Source organism: Pan troglodytes, chromosome 7, assembly GCF_028858775.2.
Source record: "Pan troglodytes isolate AG18354 chromosome 7, NHGRI_mPanTro3-v2.0_pri, whole genome shotgun sequence".
Lineage (NCBI taxonomy): Eukaryota > Metazoa > Chordata > Mammalia > Primates > Hominidae > Pan > Pan troglodytes.
In genome coordinates, this window is record NC_072405.2 from 27,126,388 (window position 1) to 27,152,059 (window position 25,672).

The 25,672-nt window shown below is 40.6% G+C and overlaps 1 protein-coding gene across 24 annotated transcripts in view; it reads right to left on the reverse strand.

Moving 5' to 3' along the window:
- The window catches only part of PSD3 (pleckstrin and Sec7 domain containing 3), a 728,752-nt gene that overhangs the window by 288,098 nt on the left and 414,982 nt on the right, over positions 1 to 25,672 (reverse strand). Inside the window, exon 1 of one of the 24 annotated variants that reach the window (XM_054657270.2) lies at positions 6,301 to 6,391. The exons of 21 other annotated variants lie outside the window; for them this stretch is intronic. Coding sequence is in view for 1 of the 3 variants with exons in the window: in XM_054657268.2 (XP_054513243.1) it covers positions 5,630 to 5,655 (26 nt within the window). In the remaining 2 variants the exon portion in view is untranslated. Of the gene's footprint in view, positions 1 to 5,520; positions 5,540 to 5,629; positions 5,724 to 6,300; positions 6,392 to 25,672 lie in introns of those variants that run through there. 2 more of the 24 variants (XM_054657268.2, XM_054657274.2) reach the window with 2 other exon arrangements.

Below are 25,672 nucleotides of genomic sequence, written 5' to 3' on the forward strand. Positions count from 1 at the left end.
ACACTCAGACAGTGACATTCATAAGTGCCTTGGAGATAAATATAGCTAGGTATGCAAGAGGGGAGGGAGGGGTTGCTATTTTATTCATAGCACTCAGAAAGTACCACGTGAGTAGAAAATAGAAGGAAGTGAGGATGTGGCTTTGCAAGGTATCTTCAGATCATTTCAAACAAATGCAGGCCTGGGCAAGATGGCATTTGGTAAGTTTTAAGCGATGGCCCAGAGGAGCCTCCACGGCTGGAGAGGAGTCAGCAAGGGGAAGAGGAGTTAAAGAGTCCCAAGGAAGGCCTGAATTCACTTACAATTTCAAAGTAGTCAGTCACTCGGAAGCTTCAAAATTAACTGCCAATTCTCCAACATCCACAATCGGAGAAGGTACAACAATTTACAAAAGGTTATTAGTATCATATATATACTTTAGACACATGTTAGCTTCCAAAGTTCGTGGGCTGTTTCTCAGTTCTCCCTGTAATTCTGCGGTACCTCTCCAGGACCATCACATCATCTAAGGGTCCAGACTCTCATCAATCGCCTAATTCATCCTGTAGGTCATGGATTCAGAGCATTCTCTCCCCAGCACTGTGCCCTGAGGGCTAGTCTGTGATTTTTCTAAGGCTGAATCCTTATCTTAATGAAATTTCTAACACAGCGCCTTGGATAATGGCTGGGATTTAACATATGCTCAGTACAACTGTCCTAAATCAAATTGCAAGAAGCTTAAAGGAAAAGTCAAACAACTGTGTAGTCGTCTCAATGCAGCTATCAACTTGAGTAGAAGATGCCCAAAAGCAGTGATTCAAATGTTTTCTTTCATGAATCTGTATACAAAGCTGAAAGTTTCTGAGTTTTATTGTAAGCAATTTCCTTCTTACGGAATCTAGAGACTCTGATCAGTGGAAATCATCTGCCAATGAGCTCTCTCTGTGTTGCAGATCTTTTAATGCTTATCCCTTATTGTTGCCAAATGGGGAGCAACGTGAAAAAGTGGCAAAAGCAAAGTGGACAGAATGCTGCGGTGAAGAGGGGAAGGTCTTCAGCTCTTAATATCTAACCTAAGAAAACTAAAACCATGATTACTAAATAGATTATATGCATTAGGTTTTTTGTTTTTGGTTTTGGTTTTTTTGAGACGGAGTCTCACTCTGTCGCCCAGGCTGGAGTGCAGTGGCGCGATCTCGGCTCACTGCAACCTCTGCCTCCCCGGTTCAAGCGATTCTCCCACCTCAGCCTCCCTAGCAGCGGGGACTACAGGCACCTGCCACTACGCTTGGCTAATTTTTTTCATTTTTAGTAGAGAAGGGGTTTTGCCATGTTGGCCAGGCTGGTCTCAAACTCCTGACCTCTGGTGATCCACCCGCCTCAGCCTCCCAAAGTGCTTGGATCACAGACGTGAGCCACCGTGTCCAGCCTACGTTAGCTTTATGAAAGACAACTATCATTGTCAGTTTCTAAGCTTTGCCTGTGCTTTTAAACTAGTTTTTCCTTCTCTTCATTGATTATATTTTAAAGTAGGGAGCTACTTTTTTTTTTCAGGGAGCTATACATGATCTTACTTTGCCCTTTGATTTCACACTAGCGCCTCCTAGAACCAAACTACCTGTAAGGCGAGGAGGGTGAGCGCTGTGTTCTTTAATGTGAATTAGATGTTATCTGCCATCTAACTCGATCTCAAAGTGTTTGGTATTTTAAAACTGAAATCATGGCATTTTGGAGGTAAAAAGAGGTTAGTGACATAAGCTGGAACAGATTCAGTTATTGGGCACAAGACAGGACAATCTGCTCTGCAAATAAACTGAGAATTAAAGAGACCCAGTAGACAACAAATTTAGTGAATAATGTCCTCTCCATACCCCCACCCCCACAACCAGCAAAAAAAGGAAAGAAAGAATGAAGAGTCTTTAAAATCAGTTGGGAAGAAAAACATTGCATTTTCTGGCTTTCTAAAATGTGACAAGGCCTTTACATTCATAATCTTATATTAGTGACAGTCAGAACCTCCTAACAGATTGTTAGAGTAAATTTAAATAGGAATCCCCTTGGACTGATAAATGGGGGCAGGTGGGTTGGGGGGAAAAGTCATCCCTGCCAGGGCTCACAGGTAAACAAGCAGAATTCAGGGCATGTCTGCCTGTTACATCAGAGACCCTTGATGTGATCCAGAGGAACTGTGGAGTAAGCTGGACCAGCACCTACCTCTAGGCCACAAGGACTTAAGAAACTGAACTGCAGAACTTCCTGGCAATAGACTACCTAACGACTGTTTATGTCAAAACAACTGGTACCCAGAGACAGAACTCCTGACTCCAAATCCAACACTTTTTGTCCACTGCACCATTGTCTACAGCAGAGATGACAAGGTAAATAGCTGTTGACAAAGCCGGGCTTTCCAGAGGGTAAGTTTAGTCAACAAATACTTTGACAAGTATTTTTCAAGCAAACTAAAAAAGACAGAGTCTAAAGGAGAGGATAAAGTAACAGGCAGCACAAACCAGCTTGAATCACCAAAAAGAATCCTTTAGAACCAGATCATGAGCCCTCATGAAGGGAGGGGATGAGGACAGAAGCAGCCAGAGATGCTACTCAATAGAAACAAAAAAAGCCCTCCCCAAACTCTTCCCCTGAACCTCTCCAAAGGGATAAGGCAAAAGTGCTGTTTTTGGCAAAACTATGTAAATACAAATTCATATTTCATTAGTTCCTAGACACATTTTTTTAATATTTCAAAGTCTTTAAAATTAGAATGGATTTTTTTTTTTTTTTTGAGATGGAGTCTCACTCTGTCGCCCAGGCTGGAGTGCAGTGGCACAATCTTGGCTCACTGCAACCTCCGCCTCCAGGGTTCAGGTGATTCCCCCACCTCAGCCTCCTGAGTAGCTAGGTCTACAGGCACCCACCACCACGCCCAGCTAATTTTTGTCTGTTTAATAGAGATGGGGTTTCACCATGTTGGCCAGGATGATCTTGATCTCCTGACCTCGTGATCTGCCAGCCTCGGCCTCCCAAAGTGCTGGGTTTACAGGCGTGAGCCTCCGCACCCAGCCAGAATGGTTTTCTCATGCATCAACCAGTGTGAACCCTGGCAGCCAGGTGGCTGTCAGACGTTTATTACCTGTGCACAATGCAAAATTATACTGTTGGTTTAGTCTTGATTCAATTGATGTTTACAGTGTCTTCAAAAAGATGCTATAAAAGGTACTGAGACAAAAGTATTATTTATGCAGGCAAGCACTGAGAATATGCCAAAGTCATTTGTATGTAAAAATCTGTAAGTTTAAGAATGATTAGAAACTCCAAGAGAAAGCACTGTGCCATAGTTAATTGCTGGCATTTTTTTCCTTTTTTTTTTTTCTTGGTTTTGTATTTAACACCATTTTCTCCAAGTGAAATGGCATATTCTTTTCTGGCAGTAGCAGAAAATACATGAAAATATACTTTTAAATATGTAAAATATAAAATATAATAAATTAAGATACTGACTTATCTCCCAATCAATAGTATCTTAGATTCAAAAAATTTGATGTTGTTTGTTTTCACTAGTACTGTCATCCCTTGGTATCTGTGGGGTACTGGTTCTAGAACACTCCCCTACAAAATACCAAAATCCATGGATGTTCAAGTCCCTGATATAAACTGGCACTCAGTATTTAAATATAACCTGTATACACTCTGCTGTATACCTTAAGTCATCTCTAAGCTACTTTTAATACCTAGACAATGTAAATGCTATGTTAATAGTTGTTATACTTTATTGTTTGGGGAATAATGACAAGAAAAAAATATGAACATACTCAGTACAGATGCAACCATTTCTTTTTTTTTTTAAATCTATTTTCCATCTCCAGTTGGTGGAAACTGCCAATGTGGAACCCACAAATACAACAGTCTGCTGTATGCAGTTGCCTTAAAACTCAGTAACATTTAATTTTGGTTTTCTTTTCTCTTTTGAGACAGCATCCTGCTCTATCACCCAGGCTGGAGTGCAGTGGCGGAACTGCAGCCTCAGCCTCCTGGGCACAGGCAATCCTCCCTCTTCAGCCTCCTGAGTAACTGGGACCACAGGCGTGAGTCACAATGCTCAGCTAATTTTTAAAATGTTTGTAGAGACGGGGGCTCATGATGTTGCCCAAGCTAGTCTCGAACTCCTGGACTTAAGTAATTCTCCCACCCCAGCCTCCCCAAATGCTGAGATTATAAAAGGCGTGTAGTCATTGCACCCAGCCTAACGTTTAATGTTTAAAAACAAGATTTTATTCTGTTTATTTTCATTTATACGTCATGACATTCAAACAATGACGGCATAAAAATTCCTTCTGCTTTGGGCAAAACAAGGTATTTTGAAATTCTTTTTTTTTTTTTGACATTTAATTCTAAAGGTTTATGGCCAATTCCTCAAACAAGACCATTCAAAAAGCTACAGAAATTCTCTCTATTCAACGCCTTTTAAAATGCTATTTTTCAGTGTAGCTAAATGAGAATGATATTTTGTAAGCACTGCTATTATTAGAGACTAAGAATACATTTGAGATTATTATTAGAATTTTACTTTTTCATTTTCCAAAAAAACATAATACCAAGTTCCAAAAAGCTGCACCTTGAGATTATAGGTAACTATTCCTCATGAAAAAAAATTACAGGTTGGATGAAATTTGCGTGAATTAGTTAAGACCAGTATTTATAATCAAGGCCTAACAAAATTACAAGCTCTTGAGTTTTTCCTAACAAAACTGAATAATATTGTTTCTCATTTGTGACCAGTTTCTATGGAAATGAACAATATTCCAGCTAATTCAAACACTGCTGCAGATAATATTAAATAGCGATGTCATTTTAATTCCAAAATTTTGACCCCCACAACACACACACACACACACACACACCCCAATAACAAAGCTCCAATTCCAGGTGGCTCTTAAACTTCTATACCCATGGCTTCAAATAATAATTTTGATTTTGAGTCATAATTTAGCCTCTCACTTCAAGTGTTTTATTTTGAGAAGGGAATACCCACACACACACACGCACACACACCACACACACACACACACACACACACACAGGGTTGCTTAGAGGACAACCTCCATCCTAAGAAAAAATAAGACTGGCAAGTAATCGAGTTCTTTGACTTCTAAGCCCCTGACTGCAGAGTCACAATGCACCTTAGTACCCTTAGCAAAGACAATAAAGACGTAAAAGTCCTTCAGAAAAGAAAAAAAATTTTCTTTGTTTCACCACCTTGATAATTTTTTGTTTACTTCCTATTTACTTTCTATCTTTTCTACATGCAACACACTCTTTGTGAAACAGGCATTCCAACTTTTGCTAAGCTATTAGATTTACACAATAAGGTTTTTTTCTACACAGAAACTTTGGTTGAGAAGGGGCCATGGGAAGGTCTTGTACATGATACAAAGAAATATCCTAAGAAGAAGTATGATGCATAGCCCTAAATAAAGTCTGTCCTGTGTCCCATCCAGTTCTCCAAAGGACATCATTCAGGCATCACTTGATAGCAGAACCAACCTGTGTTGTTCCTTTAGTAGTAGTACAGTCCATCCCCGGGAGTGTGTTCCAAGTACCCCTTCACCACCCCCTAAGCTGGACAAACATACTCTTAAGAGCAATACTCCACCTGGTGCAAGAATAAAGTAGAATCATCCTCAAATTCAACTCTCAAAATGGCAAAAGTCTGTGACCTGGCTGTGATGTCCTGTGTCAAACTGTCCCTCCTACGCCAATATCTCCCTAGCGACAGTCTCTGCCTCCTGACCTAAATGACATAAGCTATCAGTGTGAACCACTAAGCAATTCCCAACTATCTGCCTCAAGAAGCTGCATATCAGAGATGAACTCAGAAAACAGCTTGCACTCACGTTTTATGACTTTCAGAGAACACTGACATTTCAGAATGAAATTCATCACGGAAAAGTCATATGCTGACCTCCCTAGTATATTAACCCCATGTACATCTCATCTTCTCAAATAAAAAAATACATGTCAGATGACCAGGTTCAGGTATTTTAAAGTTTACAGCACAAGAATATTTGCTTAACTGTGCTTCTCCTAGGTCCCGGCAGTACCTCACTCCCATCCAGCACATGTGCTCACTGCAAAAATGGCAAGCCGATCCAATCAATCAGCTCTTGAAGTTTCAATTTAAGCTCCATTCTTTAATATTATTTCTAAAGCATATAATAGATAATATTAATCTGGTTTTATAAAGAAGGAGGAAAAGGGAGAATGGAGAGACAGGAAAAAAAAAAAAAAAAAAACCTTATCACTTCAATAACTAGAAAAGCATACCTGAGGCCAAAATAGACCTGCCAGTCTGGAACTTCCCCTCAGAGGATACACTCCTTTCTTCGGAGTCTGCAGAAAATAGAATGCACTTTGGCACCATTCTTCAAGCTCGCTTTAAAATTTCTCCTTCAACTATAATCAAGTCATCTAGACAGTCTAAGTTTTACATTTTGAATTCCTATCATTGGAACTAGGGCTGATAAAATAAAAACTAAACATCCTTTAAATCAGTTAAAAGATCTTTACCCTAGCCACTCAAAATAAGAACAAAGTACAAGTAAAGCGGCAATAATAGCAAAGGCGTGAATTCTCCCCTCCCCTTTATTCACTAGAGGTATGAAAAGTCCTGCCCTGTGGATGATCAAACCGGCTTCTGGGTCCTGCCACAAGAGATCCTGAATTCCGCAACTTATCTTTGAATTCTGCAATGTCACCAGCTGCAAGTCACCCAAGAGATGACGTTTCTACACCTTGTCACACAGTACTGTCACATGCTAGTCACTCCATAGCAACTAAAATACTTGCAGATGTAACTCTCATTGATACCATTTAAAACTTGCCTAAGTTTTTGGGAAAATGAGGACGCCATACCTCCTCTCTCCTTACAATTACACATGGTGCTTTATCTTAAACACACACACACACACACACACACACACACACACACCATTCCATGTTCACAAGGGTTTCCTAATACTCTGACAAGGCGGCCTAGAAAGCACTATAAACTTAGTGGAGAAAAAGTGAGGTCAGGCATGGTAGCTCAAGCCTGTAATCCCTGCACTTTGGGTGGCTGAGGCGGGAGGATTGCTCAAGCCTAGGAGTTCGAGACCAGCCTGGACAACACCGTGAGACCTTGCCTAAATAAAACAAATTTCCAGGCTTATCTGTACATGTCTGCAGTCCTGGCTACTTGGGAGGCTGAGGCGGGAAGAGCACGTGAGCCCAGGACTTTGAGGCTACAATCAGGTATGATCATGCCACTGCATTCTAGCCTGGGTGACAGACATGGCCGTGTCTCTAAGAAAATCAATTAACTTTTTTAAAGTGAGACCCAGGCTATGTCAATTTTCCAAAGACACAAAGATACTTAGATATAAAGTTAGAATTAACCACATGTATCTGTCTTCAGTCCTAGAGTACCTTCCACAGTAAACATTCCACTGCCCTTATATAGTTGAAAGGAAGGCAACATGGTGAAGAGAAAAGAAATGATAAATTTGCAGGCTCAAGCAGACCAAAGTTCAGGTCTCAGCTCTAAATTATGTCAACTTTCTCATCCTTAGTTTCCTCATCTGTAAATACTAAGGATCAGAACACCTGCCTTACAGGGTTACTGTGAGGAGTAAATAAAATTAGTAACTCAAAATTAGGTATTAGTCTTAAGATATTTAAGACTTTAATGGTTTCTGCTTCCCAGAATTCTTGATTTTACAGAATAGAAATAGAAAAATTAAATTCTACGCAATTCCCAGAATAAATTCAGGGGCCATGTATCACTGGCTAAGGCATACACTTTATTATCTATAGTAAATGCTACAAAGAAATGTGTAGTGTTTGGGGGAAGCAGTGAATAAAAACAGAGATCAAGGTGGCTTTGTCAATACCTGACTGCAATATAGATAACTAGGAGAGTCAAATTAGATCCCTAGGCAGAGTATCAATAACACACAGTACTTCAGCCAGCGTGCCAGGGCACACACGAGTCCAGCATCATCCTTTTAGTCAAGTATTTGAACAAACAAGAGGACAAGAATTGTCCCCCAAAACAAGTCCCCCAAAAACAGTATTCTATAAAACCCTAGTGTGCTCTAGGCTCTGAAAAATCAAAGCTATAAAAAAGTACACACATACAATGTTTTAACTTTCCAGCATTTCTCAGATTTATTTGACTATGAATCATTTTGTACCTAAACAGAATTTGAAAAACCCTGCCTTTCTGCAATACTACAATATACTAGTGCAGTCCCTGAAACTTCTGTGTGTATTAGAACTACATGGGAAATTGTTAGAGGCAACTTTTCCAGTCCCATCTCAGACCTAAAGTTTGAGAACCCAAAAGTTAGTTATATTTCAAAAAGCATCCTAAGTTCTAAACACATTTAGAAAACTACTGCACCAGTAGGTTTTTAGAGTTGTCAGTTGTGAAGACCACCAGACTCTCCAAATTCAGTGTCTGTAAGAGTCACCTGGGAAGCTTGTTAAAAACACACATTGCCAGGTACCACCCCCAGGAGTCAGATTCACAGGTTCTGGGGTGCAACCCGGTTTGAGAATCACAAATGGTCTAACTAGGCATTCAGTGTCCACTGGCTATAAGCATCCTCATCGTAACTACCTTGTATTTTATTAGAGGATAAATAACAATTAGGGATATGAGTGTTGAGGGGAAGAGAATCCTATTCACTGGTACAAATTAACTCAGAGGGTTTCAATATTTTGAATGAAGATGATTTCTTCTTTTTCCAGTCCCAGCTCAAAGGAGAGGATGATTTAAGAAATTATGATTCATACTTTGAACATTACTGTTTTAACTGATCAATATTTTCAATGGACTGAGAACAACCTGTGAAAATCTGATCTCTTCCCTAACCTCCACACGCAACTCATTGCTGGCTTTAAAAGCATTACCAAAATCAGCACATCCCACAGGGATCTATGTAGTCGATTCACAGTCTCTTCATTTGATCAGAATCAAGTTCTTCCGTATTTCCCCCTACAGCAAAAAGGTCCTGGGATGGTTAATTTTACGTGTCAACTTGACTGGGCCACAGGATATCTAGACACCTGGTTAAACATTGTTTCTGGGTGTGTTTGTGAGGCTGCTTCTAGAAGAGATGAGCGTTTGAGTGGTGGACTGAGTAAAGTGGATGGTCCTCCCCAATGTAGGTGGTTATCATCCAAAGCCCAAAGGCCTAAATGAACAAAAGGGTAGACAAAGTCTGAATTCAATCTCTTCCGGACTGCTAAACTGGGACATGGCTCTTTTCTGCCCTCAGAGCTCCTGGTTCTCAGGCTTTCATACTCAGACTACAATCTAAATTATCAGCTCTCTGTCGCTCAGGCCTTCCAACAACACCAGAGGCTTCCCTGGGTCTCCAGCTTGCAGATGGCCAATCGTGGGACTTCTTGGCCTCCGTAATCACGTGAACCAATTCCCTATAATGAATCTCATGATAGATAGATAGCTCCTATTGATTCAATTTCTCTGGAGAATCCTATTACAATTACACTACTCTCTACATGAACTGGACCCAAAGAGAATTGTATCAGTAGCAATTTCCCTTCTAACTTGCCTAGTCCAACTTACTATATGGCTCATCAAACAGCACATCTTATTACTTTATTATTACCTTATATTCCCTGTGATGTAAATAAGATTATTCCTCAAGATCTTTTGTACCTTTCCCTTGGGAATATAAATTGAAATGTTACCATCAAAGAAGGAAAGAGTCATATTACCTACAGCTGATTTTGGAACATCTACTGTGTTATCTTTGAAGTTTGAAGAATGCATGTCAGCCTCCATAAGTTTGGCAAAGGCCCTTTGGAAAAGCTTGAAGGTTTTGTTTTTGATTTTTAAAAATCTAATTATGGCTATACACACCCAGGATCAACTTTCATTTTGTACTCAACACTGAGATGAATATTTCTAAAGCCAGAGGCAGTGTACTTTCTACCTTTCAAATGTAGTGTAAGTCCTGGGCCTTAAGTGCTATAATATAATTAGTATCAGCTCATACCAAAGTGATATCAATGGTATGATAATAGTATCAGCTCACACCAAAGTGATATGAATGGTATGATAATAGTATCAGCTCATACCAAAGTGATATGAATGGTATGATGGTTCTGACATTGTTTCGTACCAATATTAATGTCACAGTTAAGAGCAGCAGCTTAAGAGGAAAACAAGGTTCTCTCACTGATATCAGTTACCAAGCATGCATCCACACCTCCTGCTGGGCACCATATGAATAAAGAGCAAAATACAGCTCCCTATACCCAGAACTTCATAGTCTAGAGAGTGAAGACAAACTCTGCACAGATAACTATATGCAAGACAGAAATAACGGAGCAACTAGCGCTTCAATGGGAAAAGGTTACATCACACACAACCCTGAACCAAAATGTGGCATTTACCAGGTGGAGAGAAAGGAAAGAAAAGTTTTCCCAGCACCAGGGATAGGTCACAGAAGACAGAGACGTGTAAGACTGCATGGCTTGTCCAAAGCAGTGCAAGAGCCAATGTCACTAGACTACAGGGTGCGAAGATGGGGCAGTCAGAGAGGGGCATGGAATGCTTAGGCAAGAGAGCTAGGAAAAGACTTTAAGTGGGTAAGAAAAATGGCCAGATTTAAGAGCGGTAACTAGGTGGTATTATGGAAGGTGACTGGATTAAATAGACAGATTAAATGAATTGGAATTTATAAAGTGCTTAAAGCAGTATCTGGCAAGTAAGCGCTATGAGAGTGTTTTTTAAGAGGGTGAGACTGAAGATGGGGGTGGGTCCAGTTAGCAGACTCCTGCAAGGGTCGAGGTGACAGATGAGAAGGATTCCATGTAAAGTAATCAATACAGAGTGGATGGAGCAGGATTGTGAGTAAAAAAGTAAAACTGGTTGAATTTGAGGCCAATTATATATGAGAGATGAAGAAGAGGGAGGACTCAAGGTAGACTTCAAGGTTTCTGACTTGAACACCTTGGTCAATCACAGTGCCTTTAGCCAACCTTTAAGCAACGCAAAGATAAGCCAGACTTTCAGGAAGGAAGCAGATTAAAAAAAAAAAAAGAAGCAAAAGCTAGTATTTCACAACACTTAAATCATTTGGGTCTCATAAACTCCATGTAAGGTAGACAATTTATATATACATATACATATATATTATATATATATTTTTTTTAACAAAAAAATGAGGTTAACGAGCTATTCCCTGAATTGCATAATTAAAAGTTGCAGGCAGCAGAGCTACAAGCTACGTCCTCTGGCTCCTTGGCTCATGGTAATTTCCATGTCACAGATTTGCCAAAGGAAACATACCATCCGCATACTCCAGCTTTCTACTTTTTCTCCTAAGCCAACTATAGAAAGCAGCCAAAAATCCATCCAAAAAATGACTTTAGTTTTATAGTTGCTGGTTCTTCCATTGAAGGCTTTGTTGTACCTCCTTATTAGTAATGGGAAATACCCACAAACATTCAAGACTCAAGTTCATTTATATGTTACAGCAACAACCAAGTGACCACATTCAAGCTTCGATACAAGAAAGCCATCTTACTCACAATTTTTTTTTTTTAATTCTCTTGACAAAAGGTATTTTTTACGATGAAAAGTCAAACTACTGGCCAGGCATGGTGGCTCATGTCTGTAATCCCAGCACCCTGGGAGGCCAAGGCAGGCAGACTGCTCGAGCATGGGGGTTCAAGACCAGCCTGGGCAACATGGTGGACTCCCATCTCTACCAATCAATCAATCAATACAAAGAAATACAAAAGTTAGCTGGGGCTGGGCGTGGTGGCTCATGCCTGAAATCCCAGCATTTTGGGAGGCTGAGGCAAGCAGATCACATGAGGCCAGAAGTTTGAGATCAGCCTGGCCAACATGGCAAAACCCTGTCTCTACTATAAACAAACAAACAAAAAACTGGGCGTCGGGGCACATACCTGTAATCCCAGCACTTTGGGAGGCTGAGGCAAGCAGATCACATGAGGCCATGAGTTCAAGATCAGGCTGGCCAACATGGTGAAACCCTGTCTTTACTAAAAATAAAAATATAAAATTCAGTTACTAAGAGGCTGAGGTGGGCGGATGCCTTGAGCCTGGGAGGCAGAGATTGCAGTGAACTGAGGTTGCTGCTACTGCACTCCAGCCTGGGCGACAGAGTGAGACTCCGTTAAAAAAAAAATACTGAAAATTTAAAAATTAGTTGGGCATGGTGGCATGTGCCTATGGTCTCAGCTGCTAACGAGGCTGAGACAGGTGGATCAACTGAAGGTACAGGCTGTAGTAAGCTGTGATCATGCCACTGTACAGCCTGGGCAACAGTGAGAGAGATCCTGTCTCCAAGAAAATTTTTTTAAAAAGGGGCAAATTATCTAACATTTAGAATTTGAAAAGTATGTTCTCTATACCATAGAAAAACTAAAAACTCATTAAAAAACACACACACAAGGGAGAAAGTTTTAAGGTTATCTAGTAACCCAAGAATCTTGAGATACATCCAAATTCTTCCATAGTTCCCCAGCAATTAGAATGGATGTCATTCCCTTTATCTAAAACGTTCTAGTGCCTATAGAATCCCGTCCATCAACGCCCTAGCATGGTGTTCCAGATTTGCTGTGTTTGGCTGACCAAGTCTTGAGCCTCATTTCCCACTAAATTTTTCCCTTGTACACTATGTGGTCTTTGGCTCATGTTATTGTTTCCTTAGCTTCAGGTGTCCTCTCCCTTCTAGCACACACATCTACTCCTCCTGCAAGGCTCAAATCAGATGCCTCTATGAAGCCTATGGAAACCCTTGACAACCATGACTTCACAATCTTGTAGCACTGTTGCTAAGCCTCTAATAGGGCACTTCTTTAACTGTCTTGAAATAAAATACATGAGATGAATTAAAGGATACTCTACCGTTTGAGAGAATTTTTACTACAATTTTGTAAAAAGACATTTTTAAAAGACAACCATTTCACAGGGCCTGATGTTAAAAATAAATAAATAAAAATAAAAAAATAATAATCACAACCATACCTTCTTCCCCCAAAAGCTCTGAAGATACCAAATCTTAGTAACTTTATTTTATTTTATTTTATTTTTTCGAGATGGAGTCTTGCTTTGTCAGCCAGCCTGGAGCGCAGTGGTACAATCTCAGCTCACTGTAAACTCTGCTTCCTGGGTTCAAGCAATTCTCCTGTGCCAGCCTCCCGAGTAGCTGGGACTACAGGCATGTGCCACAACTCCTGCAAGGTTTTACCATGTTGGTCAGGCTGGTCTTAAACTACTGTCCTCAAGTGATCCACCCGCCTTGGTCTCCCAAAGTGCTGGGATTACAGGTGTGAGCCACCGCACCCAGCCAGTAATTTTCTACTGAATGAAATAGCCTCCAGATCCCACTGAGTCCTCAAGCTCCAAGGACCTTGCTACATTAAAGCCTTTAGGTCCTACAAGTGCTGTTGCTGAAATGTGCTCAAGTTATATTTGGTGTTCCCAATTAAACTCCAATAGACCACACCTAAACCAGACTCATTGTAGGTGACTCTTGCCTTACAACAAGTTTTATACACCAAAACTTCTGGGCATCTCTTTTAGTCATTTCCCAGGAGGACACAGAACACAGGCATAATGCAACTTGTTTAAAAGAACAACAGAAATTATCTTCTGTCATTCAAAGCAGAGGAACAGATATCAGGTATCAAAGTACACTTTGGTTATCCAATCAATCACTTTCATTTGCTGGCTTTTGGGCAAACTTTTTAAAAAAATGAGTTACCTAAAGAACAACATGGTCGCGAAAGGAGATAAAAAGACTGCAGCATAACCCGAACTCCACCCCTTCGGAAGGTGTAGCTGTCCTTTAGCTGCACTGCTCCCACTGCAGTGTAGACATGGGGGTATCTGCTTCCCGTTTCAGGGTTCTCTAATCACAGACTGGATTATTTCAACCTAAACCACCTATGAGAACAGAGCATCTTGGGGAAAGGCCAATACCATTTTCAGCTATGGAAAATACCTACAAGAGCCATTTACTGGGGAAGGAGCTTCCCTGAAACCATTCATGTTAGGTGGCAACCTTGTTAAGGGCAGAGAATAATGGACTGCCAATCCAGAAAGAGAGGCAGAGGCAAAACAACTTAGAGGTTAAAAGCAAGGACTTGTGAGGCCGACCACCTTGGTTCAAATCCCGACTCTGACATTTGCTAGCTGTGTGAAGTCAGGCAAGTTACTTGAATTCTGTGCCTCAGTTTGCCCATCTATAAAATGTGGTAGGAGTGCACCTGACTAAGTGCATAAAATAGGGCAGCTACTATTAATCTGGTTCTGAAGCTAAACGCCTGCATGACCTCAATCAAGTCACTTAACATCTCAGCTTCCTCATCTGTAAAGTGAAAGTATTAAATACACACCCTTCTGCAGCTCTAGAATGGCTCTAAACTTAAGTATAGTACTACATAACTCAATGTGCCAGGATTAGCAGTCTCAACTTGCTTAATTTTATTAGTCATATAGTAATTTCACATAAAATCAGTTTGATCACCGTATTTTTAGTTCCAGTTCTCCAAGGTCAACCCTCAGCTCAACATGACATCAGGCCAGATGCCGTGGCTCATGCCTGTAATCCCAGCACTTTGGGAGGCCGAGGCAGGCAGATCACCCGAGATCCGGAGTTTGAGAGCAGCCTGGCCAACATGGTGAAACCCAGTCTCTACTAAAAATACAAAAATTAGCCAGGAGTGGTGGCTGGCGCCTACAGTCCCAGCTAGTCAGGAGGCTGAGGAAGGAGAATTGATTGAACCTGGGAGGCGGAAGTTGCAGTAAGCTGAGATCACACCATTGCACTCCAGCCTGGGCAACAAAGTGAGACTCCATCTCAAAAAATAAATAAATGAAATAAAATAAACAAACAAACACGACATCAAACAGGTTCCCTCATGAAGACATGTTGCAAATAAATAAGCTATAGAAAATAGCCAAAAATGTATTTGGTCTTGCTATTCATATTCAGTTCTGAGTTCAGTATGTAATTTATAGTAACAGAATAAATATAACAAAAAAATAGAAAAAGTATGGGAAGAAAGGTAAGTTTACTATAACTTGAGAAAAGATGAAACAATGTCTTTCTATTCACTTCTGAAAACATTTTCATAAACTGGAACCATCCAGGCTCACAAAAGCAAAAACCTTCCTTTCTGTTGCCAACAAAACAGCACCAAATACTTTTATGTACATTCCTGTGTTTTCCTCCTACTGCCTTTTTCACTCTAGCTCTTGAAATATGGTCTTTATTATAGGTGGAGTTCTCATACTTTATGAGCCAGCCTGCCATTTTAGATGCTGTAAAAGCCCAGTGGATGTATCACTGCAACCCTAAAGAGTAAGGAAATTAAAGGATAAAAGTATAAAGTATAGGGTTATATCTTGCTTCACGTCCAAGGTTGCACAGAGGTCATCTATGTATAAAACTGCTTTTTTTTTTTTCAAATTCCTCAAAACTGTGCACAGCTCCAGTAAACAGAAGGCAGGCTTTCCCTTCAGTTCTGCATAGATTCACATCAGGATAAAACTCAAACGTTTTGGGCACAGGCTTATTGGCCACACTCCTTTCAACTCTAACTTCCCTACGCCACTACTTCTGCCAACCAGTACAGCTCACTGTGGTTGCTCAAGTTCACCAATAACATGTCAAGCATTATCCTCCAACCCCCTTTTAACTGTTAACTTAGGAAACACTGAGTGACTATTGTGTGTCAGACATAATGGTCAACATATTAGTCCATTCTCACAGCGCTAATAAAGACACACCCAAGCCTGGGCAATTTATAAAGGAAAGCCGTTTAGTGGGCTCACACTTCCACATGGCTGGAGAGGCCTCATCGTCATGGTGGAAGGCAGAGGAGGAGCAAAGGCATGTCTTACATGGTGGCAGGCAAAAGAGCAGGTGCAGGGGAACTGCCCTTTATAAAACCATCAGACCTGGTGAGACCTATTCATTATCACTAGAACAGCACAGCTCCCATGATTCAATTACCTCCCACCAGGTGCCTCCCATGACACACAGGGATTATGGGAACTACAATTAAAGATGAGATTTGGGTGGGGACACAGCCAAACCATATCAGTAAACAAGGCAGATATGCTCTCTGGCATGGCAGTTTGAGGTTATAATTGAGCAGCCATGAGAGATGATTTTTAAAAAGCAACTATGTTAAAGATGAATGTTATTTTTAAAGATTTAAAATGTTACTTTAAAGGAGCAATGCAATAGAACACATAGCCTAGTCTAAGGACATCAGCCTTCCTGGAGAAAGTGACAGCGAAACTGACACGGAGGACCAGGAGCAGGAAAGCCCCAGGCAAGAGAACAAGACATATTTTAAAAAGCAAGGGACATTCACTCATGTTGAAGCTTATGGGATGGAGGTGAGACAGTGTGAAGAACACAGAGCAGGCAGAAGATGAAGGTGGAGGTGAGCAGCTGCTTCATTATGAAGGCTCACACTGACAGCACCATCAAAACACTTTTCCGTTTGCTTGAGGTCCATCTTGCAATTTCCCAATAGGCCAGTACCATTTATTAGAAAATAATCAGATAACTAAATATGTGACATGCCATCTTAGCAGGTATAATACACTTTAACAGGAACTTTGTGGAGGCAGTGCTTTGACCAGAAAGAGTGATAAATGAGTGAAATTTTCAGGCTCCAAGACAAGCCAGTGGAGAAAATCTTTGGGGTTAAAATGAGTTTTCCACTAGTTTCACTTCTTGTATTTGCTGTGTAAGTTACCAGAGCATTCCAGTTATCTAGACAGCATTTAGTTATCTAGTCAGAATAATTATCACTAAAAAATACAACAGTGTAAGACATGTACTACCTGCCATTACAATTATTATCCTCATTTTAAAAGATCTAGCACAATAAATTGAGAAAAAGAAATGAAAGAAAAAATAGAAAAAGGTAGAAATAAAATAATTACTTGCATATAACTGTTGACATGTAAAGCCCAAAATATTAAGCAAAAAATTACAACTAGTAAGATAGTCAGTTACAAAAATATAAAAACAATAGCTTTAATAAATCATGAGGGACCAGTTAGAAAAGATAACTGAAAAAAATTCTACCAAGAATAAAATTTATGAAGTAGCTAGGAATAAACTTAAGAAAACTAAAATAAGGAAAGTACAAAATTTTGCTGAGAGAAGTGAATTACAATTAAATAAACACTATGCTCCTGCAATAAACATTGTAAAGATATTTCTCTCACTAATCCCTCTAAAATGTAATCCAATTCAAAGAGCACATGAAAGATAAGAATGTAGAGAACTTGAAGAAAATATATTTGAATGTATAATTTCCTCATAAAGAAGGTATTTCTAACCTAGAAACTAGCAGAAATCATGATTTAATTGAGCCTTGATTACATGGCAACACCACTAAGCAAAATTAAAATGATAAATGGATAGAAAAACACCCATTATACAAAAGGCAATACTATCCTTCAAATGGAAAGGACTTTTGGGTACCCATAAGAGAAAGATTAATACAACAAATCAAAAAATCGGCAAAATACATTGTACTGAGCATTCTAATCACTGCGCCCTTGTGTCCGGGCTAGAGAAGTCAATTCATCCACAGCCCCTGGCAACAGGCCCCAAGAGCCTCAGCTCTCTATGCTGACCTCAGCTGACTGGAACAGGAGGGACCAGGTGATAAAACTGATCCAACAGACTGCTCACCCTAGAAATCTGGGCCGCGGATACCCATGCACTTAAACTATGACTGGGTACGTGAACTGAAAGGTCACATAAAGTAGGGGCTGAACTAAGTGGCATGGCACACCAAAGCCAGGTAGAATGAAGAGTTATATAGAGGAACAAAGATGCCATGAAAAAAAGGGAGAGTAGAGATGGCAGAGAGAAGCAGACCCTTCAGTTCTTGTGTCTGGGAGGTCTCACTGTTCCTCGCATCCTGTTCTTGGATATAAACCCAAAGCCTGTGACATCCATCCAATACAACTAATTCAAGTGGGTTTACAGTCCACTGCAACCAGAGTCTAGACCAAAACAGATGTGAGCAAGCAGTTCATAAAAAAAGGATAAGTAGATAAGAATTAGACATGTGGAAATAAAGCTCATCCATGTCAAAGACATACAAGTTAAGGTATTCAGATAGCTTTTTCAGCCATTAAATTGGTTAAGATAAAAAAGCACTTAGACAAAGGACAGTCAAGTATGCGAAGAAATACAGGCACTCATACATTAAAGGCAGAAGTACAATCTGATATATATGGACTAGGTCTAACAACTCTTAAAATATGCATATCCTAAGAACCAGCAATTATATGTGTAAGCATTCATTTTAAGATAAGAATCATAAACATACCCAAAAATTACTTAAGGGTATTTACTGCAGTGATAATTATAATAAGACCACAAAAGAAACAAACTTACAACATATCAGTGTTTTTCACGCATTACTCATCACCTTTTTGACTTTTACAGATCCTTATACCTCATGTATTGATTTACTATTATTAAGTCAGGTCATGATTTTTATTTAACTTAGTCTTCCAGCAAGTATTTATTGAGTGCCTACTACATGCCAGGAACTTTTCTAGATTCAGGACTGACCAAAACAAGACAAAAATCCCTGCCCTCGTGGAACTTACATTTTAGAGGACAGAGAGGTGATAAGTAAAATACGTAGTATGTTGGTAATATAGCCAAGGGGCCGTGGGGAAGCAGGCAAGGAGAATATGAAACCTTGAGAGGAAAAGAGTTATAATTTTAGAAAAGGCAGCCAGGGAAGTGCCCAACAGAAGAGAATCATTAAAAATGTGAAATGGGAGAGCAGGGCTCTGGGGATGAACACTTCAAGGAGAAAGAAAAGCAAAGGCAAAGGCCCCGAGGTGGAAGCACGCCCGGCGTGCTCAGAAATGGCCAAAGAGGCCAATGCAACTGAAGCAGAGTGAGCACCAAGAGTGGGAGGAGATGAGGCCACAGAGCGGTGTATGCGGTGTAGATGGGGGGCGGATCGTGTAGGGGACTTGTAGATCATGGTAAAGGCTCTGGCTTTGACTCTGAGATAAGTCAACAAATTGAGAAAAGACTAAAGCAGGGTGTTAGTTGCAAAGATATGGGAATAAACCGTGCTCACCTGGATCACTTGAATGAGAGTAGCATTCAGAGTGGTAACACAGTTGAGATATGAATGTATTTTGAAGGTAGAGCTGACCAAATTGCTGACATGCTGAATACTGGAGACCTAGCGAAATCACCTGAGTGAGATGCCGAAAAGATGCTGGAGACTCGGCATTTAATGGGCTTTCAAAGTAACCATAACCCTGAACTCACGTTTGATGCAGCAGTTAGAATTTCAAATACACATAAAATAAAAATATAATTATTAAAAATCAAACATGCTCAGGTGTTCCCTACAATTATCTCAAATATCATCAATGGTTCCTGCAACATACTTTCGGAATCAGTTATTTTAAATAAATCAGATACCTTTACACCATAGAATACCAAAAGGACATTAACTTACGTGGATTTTATTTATCTGTGCACATGCAAACTCAAACACAAACACACAGAGGTTGGAAATGCATATATTAATACTAAAATGGTAACAATACTAATTTTTTAATAGTGGACTAATAGATTTATTTGCTTCTTTGTGCTTTCCAAGTTGTTTTCAGTGAATATATACATTTGTCCCGCCGTATCCATGAGGGATTAGTTCCAGGGTCCTTTCTGGATACCACAATTTATGGACGCTCCAGACCTTTATATAAAATGGTGTAGTATTTGCATATAGCCTACACACACCGTCTGGTATACTTTAAATCATCTCTAGATTACTGATAATACTGAATACAATGCAAATGCTATGACAATAATTGTTTTTCTGCCTTGTTTAGGAAATAATGACAAGAAAAAAAAAGGTCTGTGCATGTTTAGGACAGAGGTAACCATCCTCCCCTGACCCCCCCAATATTTTTGATCCACAGTTGGTTTAACCGGATGTGGAACTCACAGACAGCAAGGGCTGACTGTACTTTGCTTCTAAAAAAAATTCAAGTTTCTTATGTGTTTTTTTTTTTTTTTAAATACACATGCAGACCTTGCTCAAATCAAGTTTTGTTTCTGGTTTGATCTGATGGCAAGGCTTTTAACTAAACATCCAGAAGGAGAGAAAGGGACTGAGCTAGGAGCCTACAAGGTAGGAGTGAGGAGCTATGGTCAGAAACTAGAAACTGAATCCCAGATAGCAGTGACAGACACAGCATATATATTCCCAAAAAGTGGATGGCTTATCACATGCAAAAACTCAAGATCCAGACAGTATAAGATAGACAGCGAATGTGAGATGCTCTTGAACCAGCCATGACCCAGCTCTGGGTCACTCTGTAGACCAGGGGCCAGCTCTCCACTGAGACTTCACTGCTTTGTGGTAAGCAAGTCTTCCTGACACAAGCCAATACTATGACACCATGTATTTATAAACTACTCAAATGCTTCCAAGTAAACGTCACTTAAAACAGGTAAAATAAACATTCCTATGCATACGCCAAGCTCAAGAGGAGTAGGAGCAAGTTCAATAAAAATCAGAGGGGGCTCTAAAAGAAACTAATCATGCTTCTGCTCTCTGTTCTAATAGTGTAATCCTCATAGGTAACTGGGATTAAGTGGAGGTTTTAGGTCAAACCATTTAGTTCTTGATGTTTTAATACTAACTGGCAAAAGATGATAAATGTAGATAGTAATTGAAATGAGACTAAACTCTATAAGTACTCTAGGCCAGGCATGGTGGCTCCATCTGTAATCTCAGCACTTTGGGAGGCTGAAACAGGAGAATCACTTGAGCCCAGGAGTTCCAAACCAGCCTGGGCAAGATGACAAGACCCCATCCCTATATATTTAATTAAAATTTAAACATATTAAAAAAAATAAAAGCACTAGTCATCTCTGAGATGTTCAAGTAATTCTCCACTTGAATTAAGAACAAGGATGGCTGTTCACTAATCTCAATCAGACCCATGATTTGTTTGATCTTGAAGATGCCATGTTGTCTATCAGGCAGATGGCTAGTAGGTAAGGGGAGAGTCACTCTGAGATGAAATGATAGAGGACTGTTGTAAATACCTGTCGTGTACAGACACAGCTCCCTAATTTCTCTACTAAAGAGCATAATTATGAAAGGTTTTAAGTTATCTCATTGATCAATCATATGGCTTAACTCATTAATAATTTGTGAAATCATATAATGCCATCTGTCACAGCTCATACCTGTATTCACCTTACAACCCTGAGTGGGACTTTTAATTTCTAAAACAATATTCTGCCAATGACAGTAGCGCTTCAGTTCTGATTTCATATAGAGTGATGGCTTTATGTGATCAAGAAACATTAAGTACGAAAAATTACCTAAAGGTCAGCAATGCCTCACCATGCTTGGCAAGTGAACAAAACGGGTTTCCATGAAAGGAAATCGTCTGACCCTCCTTTGTGTCTTCTGCTTTACAAAAGCATTTCTGTGCTTCATAAATCTAAATATTATGCAGTAAATGTATCCTGTCCTCTTTAAAAATAAATAAATGAAGTTGGGACAACTGAGTATGTGCAAACCAAAGTTCTGTTTTTAAAAATAATGTTCCGGCTGAGCGCGGTGGCTCATGCCTGTAATCCCAGCACTTTGGGAGGCCGAGGCGGGCGGATCATGAGGTCAGGAGCTCAAGACCATCCTGGTTCACATGGTGAAACCCCATCTCTACTAAAAATACAAAAAATTAGCCGGGCGTGGTGGCGGGCACCTGTAGTCCCAGCTACTTCGGGAGGCTGAGGCAGGAGAATGGCGTGAACCCGGGAGGCAGAGCTTGCAGTGACCCGAGATAGCGCCACTGCACTCCAGCCTGGGCGACAGAGCGAGACTCCGTCTCTAATAATAATAATAATAATAATAATAATGTTCAAGAAAAAAGTAAGACTTCAGTGGCTCACAAGCTAGTAAACTGCATTTCAAAAGGTTTTGCCACTAGGTCTTATTTGTTTCTCAATCATCTTAATTGGTCTCTGAATATCCTATAGATGAAAAGCCTGAGGAAAAGGCTTATCATACAAATGGGATGACAGACAACTCAAAACCAACTTTAAAACAAGCAGAAGGGAGAGGCCTTTAAAAAGGGAACTAAAGCTCCAACACTACTTCCTGCACTGAGCTCTCTCCCAAACAGCCAGGCTGCTGCAGCTCATCTTACCCAGAAGAGCCGCAATTGCTTCCCAGGATCCTAACTTGAGCACAGACATACCATTTACAAGTGTAAATGTGGTGAGTTCATCAGTTTCTGGCATTACCAATACAGAGCATGGACAGAAGAGACATTTCAAGTCCAAATTTTCTCCATCGAACTTTTAGACACAAACTCAGCTGAATGTTTCTATGTTTTTATAGGAAAATATTTTCTTAAGCATGAAACAGGATAAACACCAAAAACAGTGGGGCCAAGTTTGCCTTGTAAAAGATCTATTGTCCCAAGGTGAATTTCCCTGGCATCTCTTGCGACATGAGAACACCTTCCATTTGCTTTTCCTCCCACAACTCCTCAGCTCTTTAAAGGTGGAGTCTGTTTGCTGCAGCAAAGCCAAGGGGAATGATGGTTCCAGGCAGTCACAGAGGCGGCCTACTTTAAGGAGAAACACTTCTGCAAACGTAAGCAGGAACCAGGTTTACTCACCCAGAGAAAAACACGTTTCCTCAGAAGGTTTTGCAGCTCCAGTAGTTATAGAACACACCACTCACCACCAGCATCACCACTGTAAGTCAACTCAACGCGGAACTCAAGTAAGATCAGAGTTCTCCTCCAAGTATCTTACTCATCACGCAAAGCAACACTTGGGCTTGGCTGTAACTCTCCCATGACACAGGGATGACACAAATTAGCTCCACACTGTGTCTTCCCTGCCTCCCACACAGTCGATGGCAGTGGACTGACAAATGTGGTAGTTACTTAGCAATACTTTGTGGTTATCTCACCCACATCATTCACAGAGACAGACAGTGCCACCCTTCCATAAAAACTTCTCCCCTCCCACAAACTGTTGAATTCTACATAATAACTTACATTATTACATGGAGGAACAAAATACTGGCTTGTGCTTAGTAGAAAGTAGTCATTCCATGGACCTTTAAGAATCCTAATGCTGATCCTGTTGTTCTCTAGGTCTTGAGCAAAAATCACTCCACAGTAAATCAAAGGAATGTGAATGCCAAGTGAATAAAGCCAGAAGAGTTTAATGAGAACTACCACCCACCTGCAAATGTCCCCCCCACACCATTCTCAGCAGCTAAGCCTCAAACCCTCAATCACTCTGAGTAATAGGTGGGGAGGTTGTGTGGGGTGCATTAAACCAAAATGTCTCAAACACTTGTGATGAACATGTTGGCCTCCCAAAGATGACCTGAAGGGGGTTGGTAGGGTTGGTACAGACATTCTGCTGTCCTTAAATGAACCCTAGTTGGTCTACTCAGGCTGAGAAAAACATTTCAGTGGGATCTATCATGAGCTTTCATTTGTCCCCACTGTCATTCAAAGCATTCAGACAAAAACGATAGTTAGTGTGTACTAAGCACTTCCGATGTTCCAGGTTGGTCTGAGACGTATACAGGCGTTAACACATTTAATCTTCACAACAATCCTGCGAAGTAGGTATTATTAGTATGTCCACCTGGCAGATGAGGAAAACAAAGCACAGGTGCTAGGTCTCCCATAACACGGTAGGCCAGTGGCAGAGCTGGAATGTGTATCCAGGCAGTCTGACTTTAGAGACCACACCCTGAACTACAGCTTATCCTGCCTCTCTGGGAGAGGTCTGTCAGGCCAGTGTGGGATAGCAGATTCACAGACAGCGGTCAGATTGGAGAGGCACATGATGATAATATTCTGGAATACATAAATTCCAGAATTTATGGAATTCCAGAATTCCATATATTCTGGAATATATAAAGGGAATTCTAGTTCCAATTTCACTATTAACGGTGTGACATTGGGCAAGTTGTCTTACTTCCTCGAGATCAGTACATTCATCTGTGTGTGTGTGTGTCTCGAGATACATGAATGCACCTTGCCCCTCTAAAATTCTACTACAGTCTACTACACTTGGTAAGGTTATTAGAATATTATGCTCTATTTTAAAAGTACTAAAACAAGAACCTAAGTAGAGGATAGAAAGCTGAAGAAAGTCCCATGATTTCAGTTGGGTAAAAATCAAGTTTACAACCCAAACCACCTACTAAGCCTGCGGCCAGCATTGACAACTCAGGCCTAAGGCAGCTAGGTAGTAACCACACTAATTGGATGGCTTAGCAGACTGCTGTGTTTGTTATGGCTGGCTAGTGTGTATGCCAATATTCATGCATGCTCAGGCACTGCGTGGAAAAAAAGTCTGTTGTGTATTCTCAGTGAGGGCAGCCCACTAAAACACAGCACCTTGGGAGTGCTGGGGAGGCCCAGAGAGTGGAGCTCAGCAGCTCCCATTCAGGCTCTCAACAAAGCAGCTCTACTTTCAAACAGCTTATAAAACTGAAAGTTCTTAGTAATACTTTATTTTTAAGAGTGTCTGCTATTTAAACACACACACACACACACACACTGAATTTTAACACTCACTAGCATGGAGAGAGCAGACGGGGCTCTCTAGGTCCCATGTGGAAGAGCAGGCATTGTTTGAAGTGGGTAAGAGGCAGGACGCTGGTGAATGTGTGGGCTTCTCTGGGTTGTGCCCAGCTAGTATCAACCAGCCATGCCTAGGCGACTCAAGTATAATGAAGATAGCCAAAATTCTTTGAGTTTTCAAGAGACCTCCATCTGGCGCTAACATGAATGAACCATCTTCAGGAAGTCTCTGAAAGACAGGCATAGAAAGATTCTTCTACACCATTCCACCTGGGGGAGAAGCCCTAAACACATGAGGATGACAAAATGAATCTAAACACATTAGCTAGTAAAGAGACCCTAATCCCTTCATTAAAGACTTTTTAAAAAACTAGACTTTTGATATAAAACCTACTCTATTTCTAAACAATACTTCAGACCAGTGGAGAGGTAGGGAAGGAAGAGCTGCCAGAAACCCTGCCCACGTGTCACAGGAGCAGAAGGGCAGTGGATGGCTCTCCTCTGCTGTTTCCAAGGCCAAAAACCCAGTAAGACCTCACCATCTTCCCATGTTAACCAGGATTTCCAAAGTCTTGGAATACCAAGAAGCAAAAAGTACCTACTGCTGCGTCCATAATGAGCCTCGCGTCTGCTGACTGAGGATTACACCAACTAGCATTTGGCCCACAGCCAGAGCAGCTTAGACCAAAGCCACAGCTACTCTGTGCGACATCACTATGTGAATTCCCATAAACCCAAGGCAGCTGAAGACTGCACAGTTCCAAAGTCTACATGGCATTTTATAACCCTTTTGCGCTGTAGAGACTACTTAGAAGTAGGACATAAAAATGCTCTCATAAGGGATTTAAATGGGAAAAACAATTTTGGTTCTCTTTGAGAGCAATCTGGATAATTTAAGATAAATAGCTCTCACAAAATTGTATGGCTTTGGCCAGGCGCGGTGGCTCACGCCTGTAATCCCAGCACTCGGGGAGTCCGAGGCGGGTA